Consider the following 17,508-nt stretch of genomic DNA (forward strand, 5'->3'; position numbering starts at 1 on the left):
ATTCCGAAATTAACTAATAAGAACTATGTTAACTGGATTCATGATACATTCCCATACTCCAAATCAAGAGGGGTATCAATAGCGTTCCATAGAGATATGTTATATCAAATAATTCAGGAATATAAGGGGAAAGATGGTAGGTCGGTAGTTGTAAAGGTTAAACTATTTGAGAGGATGGTTACAATTATTAATCTTTATTTACCAAATTACGAACAAATTAAGACTGGGATAAAAATCCTGAGGAACGCATTGGACAGTGCAGAAGGAATAATAATAATTGGGGGAGACCTGAATTTTATAATGGATATGAAAAGGGACACCACTAATACCAACTCTCAAAGAAAAAATAAACAACTAAAAGAATTTAAAGAACTATTAGATAAATATCAACTGATTGATATATGGAGAGCACAACATCAAAAGGAAAAGAACTACACATACTACTCAAATATTCATGACTCTTATCATAGGATAGATTTTTTTTTTTTTTTATCAAACTGGGCTATTGATGAATCCAACAACAAGCATAGGAGGAATTTTGTGGTCAGATCACGCACCGATATATCTAGAATTAGAAATAACGGAATATAAAAAAACAAGAGGAAGGTGGAGTCTGAATGATAATCTGCTTAAAGATAAAAAATGTGAGGAGGATATTCAGCGAGTGATAAAGGAATTTCAGTTAATTCATGATAAAGATGATACCTCACTCCCCATGCAGTGGGAAACTTTAAAATGCGTGTTAAGGGGACTGTTCGTCAAGCACGGATGTAGGTTAAAAAGGGAAAAAGAGCAAAGGAAAACTCAACTGTTGCTGGAAATTGGGAGATTGGAAGGTAAACAAACAGAACCTGAAGTCAGAGGATAATATACTCTTAAAAAAGACAAAAGAATTGAGCTGCAAGCCGTGCTTGACGAAGAGTCTCTTCATATAAGGGACAAGAACAGAACACAATGATACCAACACGGAAATAAAACGGGGAAACTATTAGCAAAAACATTGAGGGAACAATAGCCCACAACATCTATAGTAAAGATTTTACAAACAAATGGGGAAATAACATACGATCCAACTGAAATTATAAAAACATTCCAAAACTATTATGATAAATTATATAATATAGAAATACAACAGGAAAATAAAAAAGAGGAAAGGGCTGAAGAGATTGGAAAATATGAAACAGCTTTGCCTAGATTCCCTAGAGAAGTAATTGAGGAAATGGAAGAAGAAATTTCAATGGAGGAGATACAACAGGCAATAGCCGAAATGGCCCTGGGAAAGAGCCCAGGACCAGCTGGCTACACAGCAAGGTTTTATAAACAACTTCAAGATTTAATTATACCTTTACTTAAAAAAACATATAATTCCATAACTAAAACGCAAACTTTTGTACCACAGAGTACAGAAGCTCATATTATACTTATCCCAAAACCAGAAAAAGACCATACATTAAGTAAAAACTTTTGTCCTATTTCATTAACAAATATTGATATTAGATTATATTCAAAAATTATTTCTAATAGATTAACTCCAAGAATGCTGGAATATATAAAGCTAGATCAAACAGGGTTCATAAAGGGGCGAGAAACCAGGGATAACATAATAAAGACATGCACGCTGATGGAGCATGCTCAGAGAGCCGCCATCCCAGCCTGTTTACTAACTATAGATGCCGGCCCGAGAAAGCTTTCCATAGGGTGGGATGGCGGTTCTTAGAGGAGGCATTATTACAGATAGGACTGGGCCCTAGAATGCTAGGCAGGATTATGGCATTATATGCCAATTCAAGAGCCAAAGTAAGAATAAACGGGATGTTCTCAGAGTATATAAAAGTATCAAAGGGACCCGTCAAGGGTGCCCCCTATCCCCTTTATTATATATAATAGTAATGGAACATCTAATTAATGCAATAAGGAAAATAAAGATATACAAGGGATTACAATTAAGGACAAGGAATACAAGCTGGCAGTATACGCAGATGATTTATTACTATATATAACAAACCCTATTATAACAATCCCTAATATAATAAAAGAACTTGATAGATTCAGGGAATTAAGCAATTTCAAGGTAAATTACGATAAATCAGAAATGATGAATATTACTTTAGAAGAAGAAATGCAACTACTTTTACAAAAAGATTTCCCGTTTAAATGGCAGAAAGAGGCGATTAAATACTTGGGCATTATGATTCCGATTGATTTGAAGCTGATACAGGAATTAAACCATAATATGGTTATACGCAAAGTAATAAAACAATTGCAAAAATCCGAAAAAATAACATACTCATGGTTAGGGAGAATAAATATAGTAAAAATTGAATTATTGCCAAAGATTTTATATGTATTCCAAACGTTGCCCATCGCTTCACTTAAGAGGATAATGATAGATCTAAGGAAGGCCATAAGTAGTTTTATATGGGCAAAAAAAAACTCCCAAATAAAAAGAGAAACACTAATTAGAACAAAAGAAAATGCAGGTTTGGCATTACCTGATCTTTTAAAATATATGCAAGCGGCATCATTGGTTAGAATTATAAACTGGCAACATGATAGTAAAAATAAACAATGGGTAATGTTGGAAGAGGATATCGCGGGGACACAGCTAAAATTATTGCCGTGGATAAAACCTGAATTAAGGGAAAAAAAAAAGGAACTGCCAATCTTTGCGAGAGCTACTTTAAAAATATGGGATGCGGTGCTGAAAAAAGGTAAGCTATCCTCCAGGACTGGACCCTTGTCTCCATTGATGTCCAACCCAGAATTTTTTTTGAAAACTGACATTTTATTGAAATTTCAAGTGAAACAAAGAAATCAAAGAAGGAACATTAAGGCACAGGTAGTAGAAATAAGCGGTCACAGACCACAGTAAGCAAAGGCAAAAAATATAGCATTGCATCAGCTCAAGCATTACAATACAATAACACTCATTTACCGGGAGGGTTAGATTCCTGCAGCCTGCTACCGGTCAAATTAACAAACCTTTTTAGATAAAGAAGAAGAAAGAAATGAAAAGGGAAAGCAAAAGAAAGAAAAGCAAAGTAAAGGACGCCCCTCCGACCCACCTACCCCGCGCCCCCTCCCCCTCCACACTCAGAAGGCGGGTGCCTCCATCTTATCCCAAAGATCCCATACCTTGTTATGTTTGTCAAGCGTGTTGTTTAGGGAAGCTGTAAGGTATTCCATACGCTTGACGTCTCTAATTCTAGTGTGTAACTCCACTAGTGAAGGAATCTCCCGTTTCTTCCATTTTAGGGCAATTAGGCAGCGCCCAGCCGTCAGCACGTGGGCTAACAGGAATTGGGAGGATCGGGATAATGTGGCAGGAGGTAGGCCCAGGAGAAACAGCTTGGGGTCTAACGGTATTCGTGCTTCAAAAATGGTACATAATAAGGTCCTAACCATTTCCCAGTAGGGGACAACTCGTGGACAAGTCCAGTAAATATGGAAGAGTGTCCCAACTGCACTACGGCAGCGCCAACAGCGGGAGTCCGCGGAGGGGTAAATAGAATGGAGCAGGGACGGAGTTTGATACCAATGCAGCATAACCTTGTATTGATTTTCCTTATATAAAGTGCAAATGGAGCTTTTAGCTGCACGTGACCAGACCCGCTGCCAGGTCTCCAATGGCACGGCCTCCCCCAAATCCCTGTCCCATTTATCCATATACGCGTGCCGCGGACCCGTCAAAGAGGAATCCGCTATTAGAATTTGGTAGGTACGTGAAATCATGCCCTTCGGAGATGAGCCCTCCAGGCATACTTTTTCAAATTCAGTTACAGGGGAGAAATGTAGGGTCGGTGTAAAAGATTGTGCGAAATGGCGGATCTGCAGGTAGCTATAGAATGCTTGTTTAGGTAAATCATATAAATCCTTTAATTCCTGGAATGATCGAAGTAACTTAGTCCTAGTGTCCACCAGCTGACCAAAACGAAAGAGACCCCTACTAAACCAGGGTTGGGTCATTCGAGATGTCAGACTATCCCGAACATTGGGAGTGAACAAAAAAGAGGTGGCCAGGGAGGCTGGTGAGGACAGCGGATACACTTTTTTGGAGCGGAGCCATAAAGTGCGAACCAACGCTATTGGTCCCAATGTTTGATATTTACTAAGGCTAATTTCCGTGCTCCACAACATGGAGTTAGGATGCGTAGGGGCCAGCCACAACTTCTCGATTTGGGACCAGCGGCTATAGGCGTGTAGCGTACTCCCAACCCAGAATTTAAGCCAGCATTGGAAAGCATTAGCTATTTGAAATGGAACAAGATGGAGAATATAAGATTGGTCCAGATACTGGTGGATGGAAATATGCCTAGTTTAACTGATCTCGGATTAGAAGTAAAAAAACACTGGTTACAATATCATCAACTAGAAACATTTATTGAAAGAAATAAAATATCTAAAGTATATGTATCGCTGTTACCCACAGGAGATATTAGAGATTTAATAGGAATAAGAAAGTGGGAAGAAGAACTAGGAGAGATAATTACAGAAGAAGAATGGAATTTTTTTTTAGGAATAATACATAAAACCTCAACGGCGTTAAAACATCAAGAACAAAACTATAAAGTGACAATGAGGTGGTACTGGAGTCCAGTGGCATTAAAAATAATTAATAGAGGAAATACAGAGAAATGCTGGAGGTGTGGGATAGAAAAAGGGACAATGGAACATATCTGGTTCAGTTGTAAGAAAGTAAAAAACTTTTGGTTAACTGTTTTCGAGATATACCAAAAAGTGACTAGAAAAAAACTGGCTCCAGATGTGAAGGTAGCATTATTCTCTCTTACGTCAGATACAGTGGATAGTATGAAAAATGGGATAATACAACATATGACAACAGCAGCTAGAACAATAATAGCACGTAAATGGAAAGAAACAACGAGTCCAACAGTGTGGGAATGGATATGTGAAATGAACGAAATATGCTTCATGGAAAAACAAATAAGAGAAGAAGGATATATAAATAATCAGTTACCAATTGTATGGAAACAATGGGAAGAGTTTAGGTTCTCAAATGGACTGAAAGAATATTTATAATTTAAAAGAGGGGGAGAGGGAAGAAAAGAGAGAGGGTTAAAGAGGTGTAACATGGATATTAGGGGGGAGGGGAGATAGGTGAGGAGGGGGAAAATGTAAGAAAGGGAATGGGTTTTTTTTTTCTTCTGTGTGTTTGGTGGTATGTTGGATGTTAATAAATGTGGAATATATTGAGTGGGTTTTATGTATGATGTTGTAAATGAACCAGTATGTATTATGGTTATTTTTTTTTAAATAATAAAAAGAAGATTTGAAACAAAAGAATGCCGGCAATAAAAAAATCATAAAAAAAACATTGTTTGGTCCCTCCCAATCCATACCAGGCCCGTCGGGTCTGGTATGGATTTTAAGGGGCACGCCAAAATAAAAATAAAAACACAGGGTGGGGTCCCCGGACCCATATCCGAGCATGCAGCCCGGCAGGCCAGGAAAGGCAGGGCGAGCGAGCGCCCTCTATTATTATTATTAGTGCTGGTGTTCTGTCGAGATGTGTCTGCCATTAAAAAGTGCCTGCGCATGCACAGAATGGAACGGCACTCCAGCTGATTTCCCGATCAGCTGGAGTCACATCACCATAGCGCATGCACACATCGTAGGAGCCTTTTTTTGATGGGAGATACCATTTCTCTGGCACAATTTAATGCTATGCAAACAGCGGAGGGACACCGCATTTGTCATATTGTACCTCGCTGTTGCGCCGTGGGTTTACAGCGAGGCACACTCTGACATCTACGGTGTCCCTCAATTCTTCGTATAGCTTTCAATCGTGCCGTTGAAATGGTATCTCCCATCTAAAAAACCCTTCTACGATGTGCGCGTGCACTATGTTGACGTCACTCCAGCTGATCGGCAAATCAGCTGGAGTCTCCTTCCGTGCGCGGCACTTTTCGATTGTGGACACATCTTGGCAGAACACAGCTTCACACCAGCAGCGCGTTTCTGTACAATTCCTGTGTGATTCAGTGCAATACGATTTTCAGGCCATTCATTTGAATGGGCTGAAATCTCACTGGATTGCACCAAAATGAATTCATGCACTACTTTTAAAAACGTACTGCAACCAGATTGGATGGTACTGCTGTATCATGCGATCTGGTGCAGGCAAACACACTCTGTTTGCGATCTGCGATTGGGGTGTCATTAGGAATCAATTGACACCTGAAGCAGATCACATACCCAGTACATTTGGAATGCGGTGCAGGAAATATGCATGAAATGCAGTTTTCCAGTGTGAACCGGCAAATAAAGCAGGAATGCCATAACATTTTCTTAAAATGGCAATACGCATACCTTAACAAATACACAACAGTGGCAACACAAAACTTTATATTTTCCCTCACTTTGAGTTCCAGTGAGCATGGTCAACACAAGAAATACAGAATGAACCTCCCTAACAGCAATTAAAACCAATATTTCTAATTCTTCCCTCCCCTTTAAAAACAACAAAAAAATGATTATATATTACTTTTAATCTATTATTATAGATTATTATCAATACTAATATTGTTTCATCTTTACATCATTTACCATTGTTTCGGTTGACATCAAAGCCTCAAAGTAGATGCGCCATAATGACAATGGTTACTACGTTGGTTTGTAAAACATTTAAGTAGATTTATTACAAGTTTTTCTCAATGTACGTTTTTTCCTAGCTGTATAATTTCAATGCTATTCTGTAAAATGGGCTTTTAACGTATATGAACAATATAATGTATAGCCTTGAAAAAAGCTATATTTCATATTTATTACATATTGAATTGTATAGATTTGTTCATAGATATGTTTGAGTGTCCTTAGGAGTTCATGTTACACCAAGGTATTTGTTATCATAATGTGACATAATAAAAAGCTTTGATTAATGTTGTCAGTAAATGGAGAATGCTATAGACACAGCCATGGCTCATTGTTTTTGTCACGACATGCCACGAGACTTGGCACATGAAGGGCTCTGATATGAGAACCATAATCTCTCAAGTCTAAGATTAACCTTGAGACATACAGGCTCAGGATATTCTTTAGTTGGCATCAAACAGGATTACACACCCTCTGACTGCCAAGAGGTGCAAGGGTCACTTTAAAAGCATTGACACAATGCAACTGTAGGACTTGTTGGAGGGGAACTGTGCTGAGGGGACTGCCTGTAAACGGAGAGACCCCAGAATACAGAACACCCAGGAACAGTCAAATTTATCCTATGAGAAGGGAGAATAATTCACAGAAGAACGGTACATATATATCAAAGATTTGATATAAAGAATACCCGTTAAACCCTTTTACAAGCGGATTGATTCTCTTCACAAACTTTGACAAAGAGTTGTGCCAAGATTACCGTCTTATCTTGCAGTCTTCTAGAAATTTGTCAGAAGTGAAGAATACAGTGTTTTGGGTTAAACTCATTTATTTTTGGGAGAGCACTAAAAGCTAACCAACAATGGGAAGTACCAGCAGCAGCACAGTGGATGACCTGCAAGCAGTGGAGATTCACCACTGGTACAAGAAGTTTATGACAGAATGTCCATCTGGTCAGCTCACTCTGCACGAATTCAAGCAATTCTTTGGTTTGCGAGGACTAAGTGGAGATGCCAACAGCTACATAGAGCAAATGTTTCGGACATTTGATATGAATAAGGTGAGATGCATAAGCATTTTTGCATATTCACAGATATCGGTAAGACAAATGTTGTTAGTTTCTAAACAAATGTAATGTATGTAGATAAAGATTTATTTTATAGACATCATTCAAAAAAAATTCCATTTTGAATTGTTCATATGAATTGTTCATATATAGCTGTCTCTATTGCTAAACAATTCATATGAATCCAATAAAAAGAGAATGGCTCACTTAATCAGACAAAATCCAAAAGCCAGGTTACCAATGTGCATCTAAATATTGACAACTGGTGCCTAATATTTTAAAACCGTATCTTTTGTTATTTGTGACACTCATCCATTGGCTTCTTAAAGTGTCTATAGATGCCTAAATTGGATTACCTGGTTTCTAAATTCTTTAATAATCTGCCAACACATAAAGATCACTGATATTTACACAGCAACAAAAATGGTGTAAATGGAGTCTAATGAATATCACATGTGTCATGCCCAGTTAAGAAGAGAAATGCCCTATTTTCTTGAGTTGTTGCTAGATATCTTTCTTCTTTCCTTAAGCCTAGGTTCACATTGGAGCAATTTGTCATGCGATTTGTGAGATCAAATCGCATGACAAGTTGCAACCTATTTTAGGCAATGGCACTGTTCCAATCAGTGCGACACAGATTTTGGGGCGCCGCACCAATTTACAAAAGTACCTCCTGCACTACTTTGCCGATTTCAAGTGTGACTTCAATAGACATCTGTGCATCAAACCGCACAGATGTCTATCAAGTAGCACCTGAAATCGTGCTGTCCTTGCTACTTTAAAATCGCGCTACTTCAAGTGAAGTAGCGCAATTTCAAAGTAGCATCAAAGTGAACTAGGGCACAGAGAAGAGATGTCTGTATGCACACACTGTTAATGAATTTAAAATGCAATATAATATGGAGATATACATATCTCTAAGGCCCCTTTCACACTGGGGTGGTGCAGGCGTCGACGGTAAAGCGGCGCTATTTTTAGCGCCACTTTACCATCGTTTTAGCGGCGGTATGCGCCCGCTAGTGGGGCGGTTTTAACCCCCCCTAGCGGCCGAAAAAGGGTTAAAACCGCCCGCAAAGCAGCGCTGCAGCGGAAATGCCCCATTGATTTCAATGGGCAGAAGCGGTTTAGGAGCAGTGAATACACCGCTCCAAAGATGCTGCTAGCATGACTTTTTTCACTGTCCTGCTAGCGCACCGCTCCAGTGTGAAAGCCCTCCGGCTTTCACACTGAAGTGAAAGGGGCTGTTTTTTTTTCAGCCGCTATATAGTCGCTATTTTTAGCGCTGTAGTGCCTGAAAACTGCCTCAGTGTGAAAGGGGCCTAATATACATATCTAAGATATGTAATTGGTTATATGAGAAAATAGAGGCAAGTTAAACTAGAGTATAAAACAAAAGGTGTACATAACAAAAGTGACTATTGTAAGGATTGTAAACTTCTCTGAATCAAAGAATATTGTAAATCCTTCTTCTGTGTTTTCTGTACTGCACAGTGGACTATGTCAGGGATGTATAGGTGGACAATATAGTATTGTATTTGAGTGGAGAAGGGGCATTACAGTGTAAGCTTCTGAAGGGTAGAGACTAACGTGAAGGGAACTATAGTCATCCAGAAGCTCTGTGGAATATTTTGAATTACCCAAACTTAATCATAACAACTATGGTGGAGGAACCAATATGAGTATCTCATTGTTAATGGTTTCCATCATATTTTTAAATTTCCGATCCAAGTGCTAACCATGGCTTCCTAAAGACATGAGATGACGATCACCTGGGTCAGCTCCTTTTGGTGAGAGCAAGGATTTACAGTGCCTTGAAAAAGTATTTATACCCACTGAAATTTTCCACATTTTGTCATGTTACAATCAAAAACAAATTTATTTTGTTGGGATTTTATGTCATAGACCAGGGATATGCAATTAGCAGACCTCCAGCTGTTGCAAAACTACAAGTCCCATCATGCCTCTGCCTCTGGGTGTCATGCTTGTGGCTCTCAGAGTCTTGCTATGCCTCATGGGACTTGTAGTTTTGCAACAGCTGGAGGTCCGCTAATTGCATATCCCTGTCACAGACCAACACAACACAGCACATAATTCTGAAGTGGAAGGTAAATGATAAATGGTTTTCAAAATTTTTTACAAATAAATATCTGAAAAGTGTGGTGTGCATTTGTATTCAGCCCCCTTTAACCTGATAAATCCTAAATAAAATCTAGTGGAACCAATGAAGCACAACCTGATGCTGCCACCACCATGTTTAACGGTGGAGATGGTGTGTTCAGGGTGATGTGCAGTGTTTTTAGCCACACATAGCGTTTTGCTTTTAGGCCAAAAAGTTACATTTTGGTCTCATCTGACCAGAGCACATTCTTCCGCATGTTTGCGGTGCCCCCCACATGACTTCTCGCAAACAGGACTTCTTATGGTTTTCTTTCAACAATGGCTTTCTTCTTGCCACTCTTCCATAAAGGCCAGATTTGTGGAGCGAACAACTAATATTTGTCCCGTGGACAGATTCTTCCACCTCTCTGCAGCTCCTCCAGAGTTACCATAGGCCTCTTGACTGCATCTCTGATGCTCTAATGCTCTCCATGCCTGGCCTGTCAGTTTACGTTGACAGCCATGTCTTGGTAGGTTTGCAGTTGTGCTATACTCTTTCCATTTTGGATGATAGATTCAATAGTGCTCCATGAGATGTTCAAAGCTTGGGACAGTTTTTTATGACCTAAGTCTGCTTTAAACTTCTCCACATCTTTATCCCTGACCTGTCTGGTGTGTTCATTGGCCTTTTTGTTGCTGTTTGTTCACTAAGGTTCTCTAACAAATCTCTGAGGGCTTCACAGAACAGCTATATTTATACTGAGATTAAATTACATGCAGGTGGACTCTATTTACTAATTAGGTGACTTCTGAAGGTAATTGGTTCCACTAGATTTTAGTTGGGGGTATCAGGGTAAAGGGGGCTGAATACAAATGCACACCACACTTTTCAGATATTTATTTGTAAAAAAAATTGAAAACCATTTATCATTTACCTTTAGCTTCACTACTTGTACCATGTTGTGTTGTTCTATCACATAAAATCCCAATAAAATACATTAAAATTTTGGTTGTAACATAACAAAATGTGGAAAATGCCAATGGGCACTGTACATTATAAATAATATATAACATAATAATAAAACCAACATATAACATAAGTTACAACATAAACTATATAAAGCACAGCACTAAGTATTACTTCAAGGCACTATACCTCATCTCTACCTGCAGATGCTGCTGGTTGGCCACTGTAATGGTTAGTAAACTTTTCCTGATTGCTATTTTATCCCAGCATCACCGGTAGACTCCTTTCCACTGCTCCCCATTTTCTCTGTCACAAAAACACTGAAGCAAACAACTCTCAGGTTAAGAAATATTTACAGGCAGGACACAAAAACTGTGTGGACTGTGGTTCCGGATTTCCATGGCATTTCTAACTGCCTTACATTTAATAGAAAGTTTTAGTTCTAGGCCAAAAATTCACTACATTGAGAAGTTCATATGTTCTGTAAATATTGGTATCAAATAGGACCTGATGTACTACAATATCATTTGTAAAACTGAGCTAAGAGATACGTTGTTTACCAAAAGCCACTAATGCGATTTAGACTTTCAGGGTAGGTTTGATTGGTGTGAGAAGGCTCTCATGAAAGAAACCCCAAGCCATGGGTAGCACACTAGTTCCAAGATAAAGAGATAGAGCCTATTACTCTTCATAATCTGTCAGCTGACCTAAAACTATTATATGGCACAAATTGGGGATGGCTATTTCCAGTACAACCATATATTAATTTGTGACACACAATTTTCATAGGATTACAGATTTTAAGAATGTTCCTGAGTATGCATCTGTATGATCTTTCACAATTTCTTTGTTGCATTACAGTACATTAAATATGCAAATATTTTGGTATGTGTTTTATATATCGTATGTTGTTTGGCAATATTCAGAGTGATGTCAGCTAACATGGATGTGGTGTTTTCTTGCACAAGATATTCACAAACATGCGATTAAAATAATTCTGATAAGCACACTGAGGCCAGAGGAAGACTGCTGGGCAGGGAATAAAGTATAAGTGCAATTGGCATCATTACTTATCTTGGAGGATTTACAGAGAATGAAGACTATAGTAGTGCAAGACATTGAATGGAGAGGCAATGAGGTTGATTTACCAAAGGCAAATTGACTGCGCACTTTGCAAAAGCACTTACACTCATTTTCCTTAGTAAATGTATACTGGTAAAGCTTTATTTTGTAAAGAATACCCAGTCAGGTGCAAGGTTTAAAAGGTTTTGTTTGTACATGATTGGATGATGGAAAATAGCCAAACTTTGCCACATTTAATAGTATCTGGGGAAAATTAGTGCAACTGCACTTGCAAAGTGCACAGTCTATTTGCTTCTAGTAAATCCACCCCATTGTGGCATTCACACAACACCAGAATACTAGCAACAGTGCCCTTTTGGACCCATGGTGGCTTGGGGAGAATCCCTAGGCCAGTGACGGCGAACCTTGGCACCCCAGATGTTTTGGAACTACATTTCCCATGATGTTCAGCTACACTGCAGAGTGCATGAGCATCATGGAAAATGTAGTTCTAAAACATCTGGGGTGCCAAGGTTCGCCATCACTGCCCTAGGCAGTTCTCCCTTTTCATTTTGACTGTGGTCTAGCTTCAAACGCTTACACAGTTATTTTTCGACATTAATAATAGGTATGAGTTTTATAAAATTATTTAGTTTGTTCTTAAGAAAACCTAACAACTCATAATAATTTAAATACCTTGGGCATAGGACATAAGAACTAGGAAAATTGGATCTGACATAAAAAGATCTAGCTGTTCCCTGATTGTTTGAAAATGTATATTTGGCAATTAAGCATTTTTATTTTATTTTTTTTAGGTAAGAAAGAAAAAAGGTAACAGTGGACATTAAAAAAGGGCCAACAACAGATCAGTATATTAAAAGAAAATTAATTAATAAGTAACAGAAGAATTTTTCTTAATGCTGAGATAAGAAAGCTACGATTTGAAGTCACCACTCACAACATAAAATGTTTATCACCTATATTAATACAACTCAACTTTTCTTGCTGCTTTATCACATAAAGATCAAGGATTCTAAGATTATATTTTACTATACGGTATTTGAAGCAATAATGTTTTTTTCTTCAGGATGGCTACATAGACTTCATGGAGTATGTAGCAGCACTCAGCCTTGTTCTTCGAGGGAAGATTGAGCAGAAACTTCGTTGGTATTTCAAGCTCTATGATGTGGATGGGAACGGTTGCATTGATCGACATGAATTGCTTAATATAATTAAGGTTAGAGTTTGCTACATAGACAGTAATACAAAAAATGTATACCGAATGTAATAGTTGCAAGACTTTGGGACCTCCATCAATTTCAACCAGTAATATATCATATATATATATATATATATATATATATATATATATATATATATATATATATATATATATATATATATATATACATACATACATATATATATATATATATATATACACACACATACACATATATATATATATATATATATATATATATATACACACATACATACACACACACATATTATATAACGTCTAAAGTATATAACTATGTATTGCCTGTCCTAGTCAGTCCCATTTTATTACAGAGTAAACTCAGTATTAAACCCAAAAGCAAACATTTATTGTGTTGCAGCTTACCAATTCTAAGCCCTTGTACACACGGTCAGAGATTCCAACAACCAAATCCGTCAGAGTAATTCCGACGGATTAATTCCGGAAGAGGTCCAGAAGTGATGTTGCATACACACGGTCAGACTAAGTTGTCGGAAAATCCGATTGTACATAACGTGATGACGTAATTTCGTTACGACGAGACTACGTTCAGGCTAGTAGCCAATAGCTTTGGTCTAGGAATTTGATCAGAGCATGCGTGGCACTTTGTCCGTCGGAGTAGGCTACACATGATCGGAGTATGTCCGATCGGAGCATTTTGTCAGAAAATTTTACCAGCAAGTTGGAAAAATTGGTCCGTCGGATATTCCGACGGAAACAGTCCTATCGGACAAAACGGTCCGATAGGAAACATTCCGACGGAATCTCAGACCGTGTGTACAAGGGCTTAGATGTGATGGTTACATTAGTTTTCTTTTTTAGGCTTTCTTTCCTTTATTTTTATCTGGCGACTCAGCCAATAAGTTTGTTTGTTTTTTTTAAAAAAAAAAAGCTCTCTAGCAGAAAGCATCTTTTTACAGGTATGAGGCAAACAATTTAACACTGTCAGGTGAGCTTACAATAAGCACATTTTATTAATTTCTGTAAAACCTATTTACCCTAAAAAGGAAAGAAAAACTGTTTGCTGTGAATTATAATGTGTGGGCTTCAATTTGTTGGTATATCTAAATCTGCTAGCATATGTACTGTAACACTATCCTTCCCCAGATTAGCAATGCTGCCATCTTCTGTGCCCCCTGTGCTTCTTTATCCAGAGTGTGGGCATTATAATACAGGATGTGTGTTATTGGTCAGATCACCAGGTAAAAATAGAAGGAAAAAGTCTAAAAAAAGAAAACTAATACAGCCACCACATCTGATGATTGCTAAGCTGCAACAAATTCAATTTTTTGTTTTTGGGTTTAATACCACTTTAAGAGTTGCCCACACCTATTGTAAACATGTCTAGCACCGAGACTGAGTGGGTATTGATGCCAGGACATTATTGTCAAACTCTTACCACGCACAGTATAAGTTTGACATTTGTTGTACTTTATATGCCATGGTTGGTTCATATACTCCGCTTTCTTGGTAACATCTGTGTTCATAGACATAATTTAATATTACAAAAGACCAAGTGGTACATTTTAAAAGGTGAAATACCAGCTTAGCTAAACAACATTTATATTTTGTGCACAAACTTGACAAACAAATCCTAAAATCAGTAGCATTTTGGTAATATTGGTTATAGACAATTTCATTCTGGCTTTTCTGATGGAAAATTTCTGCAAGAACTTGACCAGGTCATTTGGCTGGAGTGGTACATGACCTGATTAGCAGAAGACTGATACCGGATTTCAATCTGATAGTTTTTTCTTGATGATGTGAACATAGAAAGGACTACATTAAAATACCTTAAATATATATAAAATATTGCAGATATTTGTTATGAGAATGTACAATTAACTTTAAGCTCTAAGCTCCATAAAATCAGAAACTGCAGCTTTCTGCATTTTTTGTAGCTAAAGTCAACCTGTGCAATCTCAGGAGAAATTTGATGAGTTTCTGTACACAGAAAACAACTTAAAATACAATATTTAAAAAAAATACATAAATAAAATATAGTACTTATTGCTATACTTCTCATTGTAGATTAAAACATATACCTGCTCTATTACCATTCTAAGGCCCACAGTCTTACTACAGGACTGCAAAAAAAAAGAAAAAAAAAAAAAGAAAGAAAAGCCGCTTACCTAATTGGATTAGATTAGATCTGTGATGCAAGGAAACAGTTGGGATAAAGTAAAGAGAAGCTCCAGGCTCCCACTATAAAAATTAAAAGTCATGAGCTATAAATACTGTACCTGCTAACTTTTAATATTAGGACACTTACCTGTCCAGCATCCAGCAGTGCCCTCAATCGGCTACCGGGTGCTGGCGCCGCTATCTTGACTAAGGAAAACTGGCAGAAAAGCCCTGCAGCTTTGCAGCTGGTTCCCTAATGTGCATGCTGCTGTGCTTTGCGAATAGGCTCACAGTCTTCTGGGGTCTGTAAAGTTTCCCAGAAGGCTGCGGGGAAGGAAGAGGGGAGCCGCAACAAAACCAGGTACCTACCCCAGCCCCCCCCCCCAGAAGGTGTCAAATATGGCAGAGGAGGGGGGAGGAGGCAGACGAGCAGAGCTTTCCTTTATTTTTTTGTGTTTGAAAGACCACTGTGTAAATACCATGTGACATAAAATATTGCACCAACTGCCATTTTATTCTCTAGGGTCTCTGCTAAAAAAATATATATCAATTTTGGGGTTCTAAGGAATTTTTTTAGCAAAAAATACTGATTTTAACTTGTAAGCAACAAGTGTCAGAAATAGGTTTGGTCTTGAAGTGGTTAAAATCCACCAAATGTATGCTGATAATTTACTGTAAATGTATATTTTCCTCCTGTATACTACTCAAGTAGCCATAAAAGTTATGAGAGGGAGAGAGAGAGTTCTTACTACAGAGAGTTGTAATAGCGTGCCTCTAATATCTCTATATTTACCTGTCTTCACAAATGTTTAAACATATAACTAAAGAGTCTACAAATGTATAGACTTTTTTAGTTTTAATATATTTATGTAATTAAAGCATTATAAAAGTGATGGTATCCTGTTATGGTTTTTGATTATTGCTCTCTAAAAAGCAACCAAATTAAATTATAATTAAAGGCAAAACTTTTTTTTTTATTTTAGTTTTGAAAAGATTAAAACAACTGTCTGTTTTATCAAATTTTGGGTTGATCCTGAACAGTAATATAGGGGTAATCTTCAAATGATGACCCCAATTCTGGTAACCCTGGTGACACTCCGGGATTACCTCACTTTGGAGGGATTTCCTCTCACCTCCTGTTTTGGCTTTGGGATGGGAAGTGAAGGGAAATCTTGCTTATGGGACACAGATAGATGTTTAGGGGTATGTTTTTATTTTTAATAGAACGCATCAGACATAGTTCAGCTCATTAAATTGTCCAAGTCCAGGATAAAAATTATGTTTTTTTTTCTTAAAATTAAAAAATATTGCTTCTCGGCCTTTTGGCCAAGATCAAGTGTAGTATCTGTTCTTATCAGTTATCTGATACATGCCCTATCTGGGGACCATATATTAAATGGCTTTAAGAACAGGGAGATGGAAGAAGAGCTTGCACTGTCCACTCTATGCAACATAGTATTGCAGTACCTCTAGGACAGGTAAAAAATAAAATAAAAAATAAAAAAATAAAAAACATAATATACATGATATACTTACCTGCTCTGTGCAACAATGTTGCACAGAGCAGTCCCTTACCTCTTCCTTGGTGGTCCCCTGCTTGTGTTCGCCACTCCTCCTTTTCTCCAAGTGCCCCCATAGCAAACCCTGTGCTATGGAGGCATCCATGCAGGTATGTTCCAGAGCTTACTGTGTGAGTCAATGGACTTGTTCACGCCCCTGCCACATCTTCACAGGATTTGATTAGCAACAGCAGAAGCTCTCAGTGAAGCCTGTGAATCCAGGAAGAGACAAGAGCGGGGCTGTTGGTGGTGACAGCGCTGGATTGTGAGAGGTGTCAGGTAAATGTGTAGGAATGGCTGGGGGGTGTGTTTTTTTTATTTTTATCTTAATGCAAAAATGTATTAAAGTAAAAACACCTAGATCCTAGAACCACTTTAACCACTTAAGCCCCAGACCATTTTGCAGGCCAAAGACCAGAGAACTTTTTGCGATTTGGCACTGCGACGTTTTAACTGACAATTGTGCGGTCATGCGACGTGGCTCCCAAACAAAATTGACGCCCTTTTTTTCCCACAAATAGAGCTTTCTTTTGGTGGTATTTGATCATCCCTGCGGTTTTTATTTTTTTGCGCTATAAACAATTATTTTTTACATTTTGCTATGATAAATATCCCCCCCCCAAAAAATGTGTGTGTGTGTGTATATGTATATATGTATATATATATATATATATATATATATATATATATATATATATATATATATATATATATATATATAATATAAAAATAAATGTCCTCAGTTTAGGCCGATACATATTCT

The 17,508-nt window shown here is 37.8% G+C and overlaps 1 protein-coding gene, 1 long non-coding RNA gene and 1 pseudogene across 2 annotated transcripts in view; all 3 read left to right on the plus strand.

Annotated features, from left to right (window-relative positions):
• LOC143962110 (uncharacterized) overlaps positions 1-17,508 on the plus strand; it is a 767,356-nt gene that overhangs the window by 349,999 nt on the left and 399,849 nt on the right. The window lies entirely within an intron of this gene.
• Positions 7,127-17,508, plus strand: part of LOC143963646 (guanylyl cyclase-activating protein 1-like) — a 45,536-nt gene continuing 35,154 nt past the window's right edge. The window contains exons 1-2 of the mRNA XM_077473333.1: positions 7,127-7,669; positions 12,889-13,038. Of these exons, the coding sequence (XP_077329459.1) occupies positions 7,472-7,669; positions 12,889-13,038 (348 nt within the window). The 5' untranslated portion in view covers positions 7,127-7,471. The remainder of the gene's footprint in view (positions 7,670-12,888; positions 13,039-17,508) is intronic.
• Positions 16,493-16,673, plus strand: LOC143964581 (U2 spliceosomal RNA; annotated as a pseudogene).

This window comes from Lithobates pipiens, unplaced genomic scaffold (genome assembly GCF_037356315.1).
Source record: "Lithobates pipiens isolate NorthernLeopardFrog02 unplaced genomic scaffold, aLitPip1_a1.2 Scaffold_8, whole genome shotgun sequence".
NCBI classification, from domain to species: domain Eukaryota; kingdom Metazoa; phylum Chordata; class Amphibia; order Anura; family Ranidae; genus Lithobates; species Lithobates pipiens.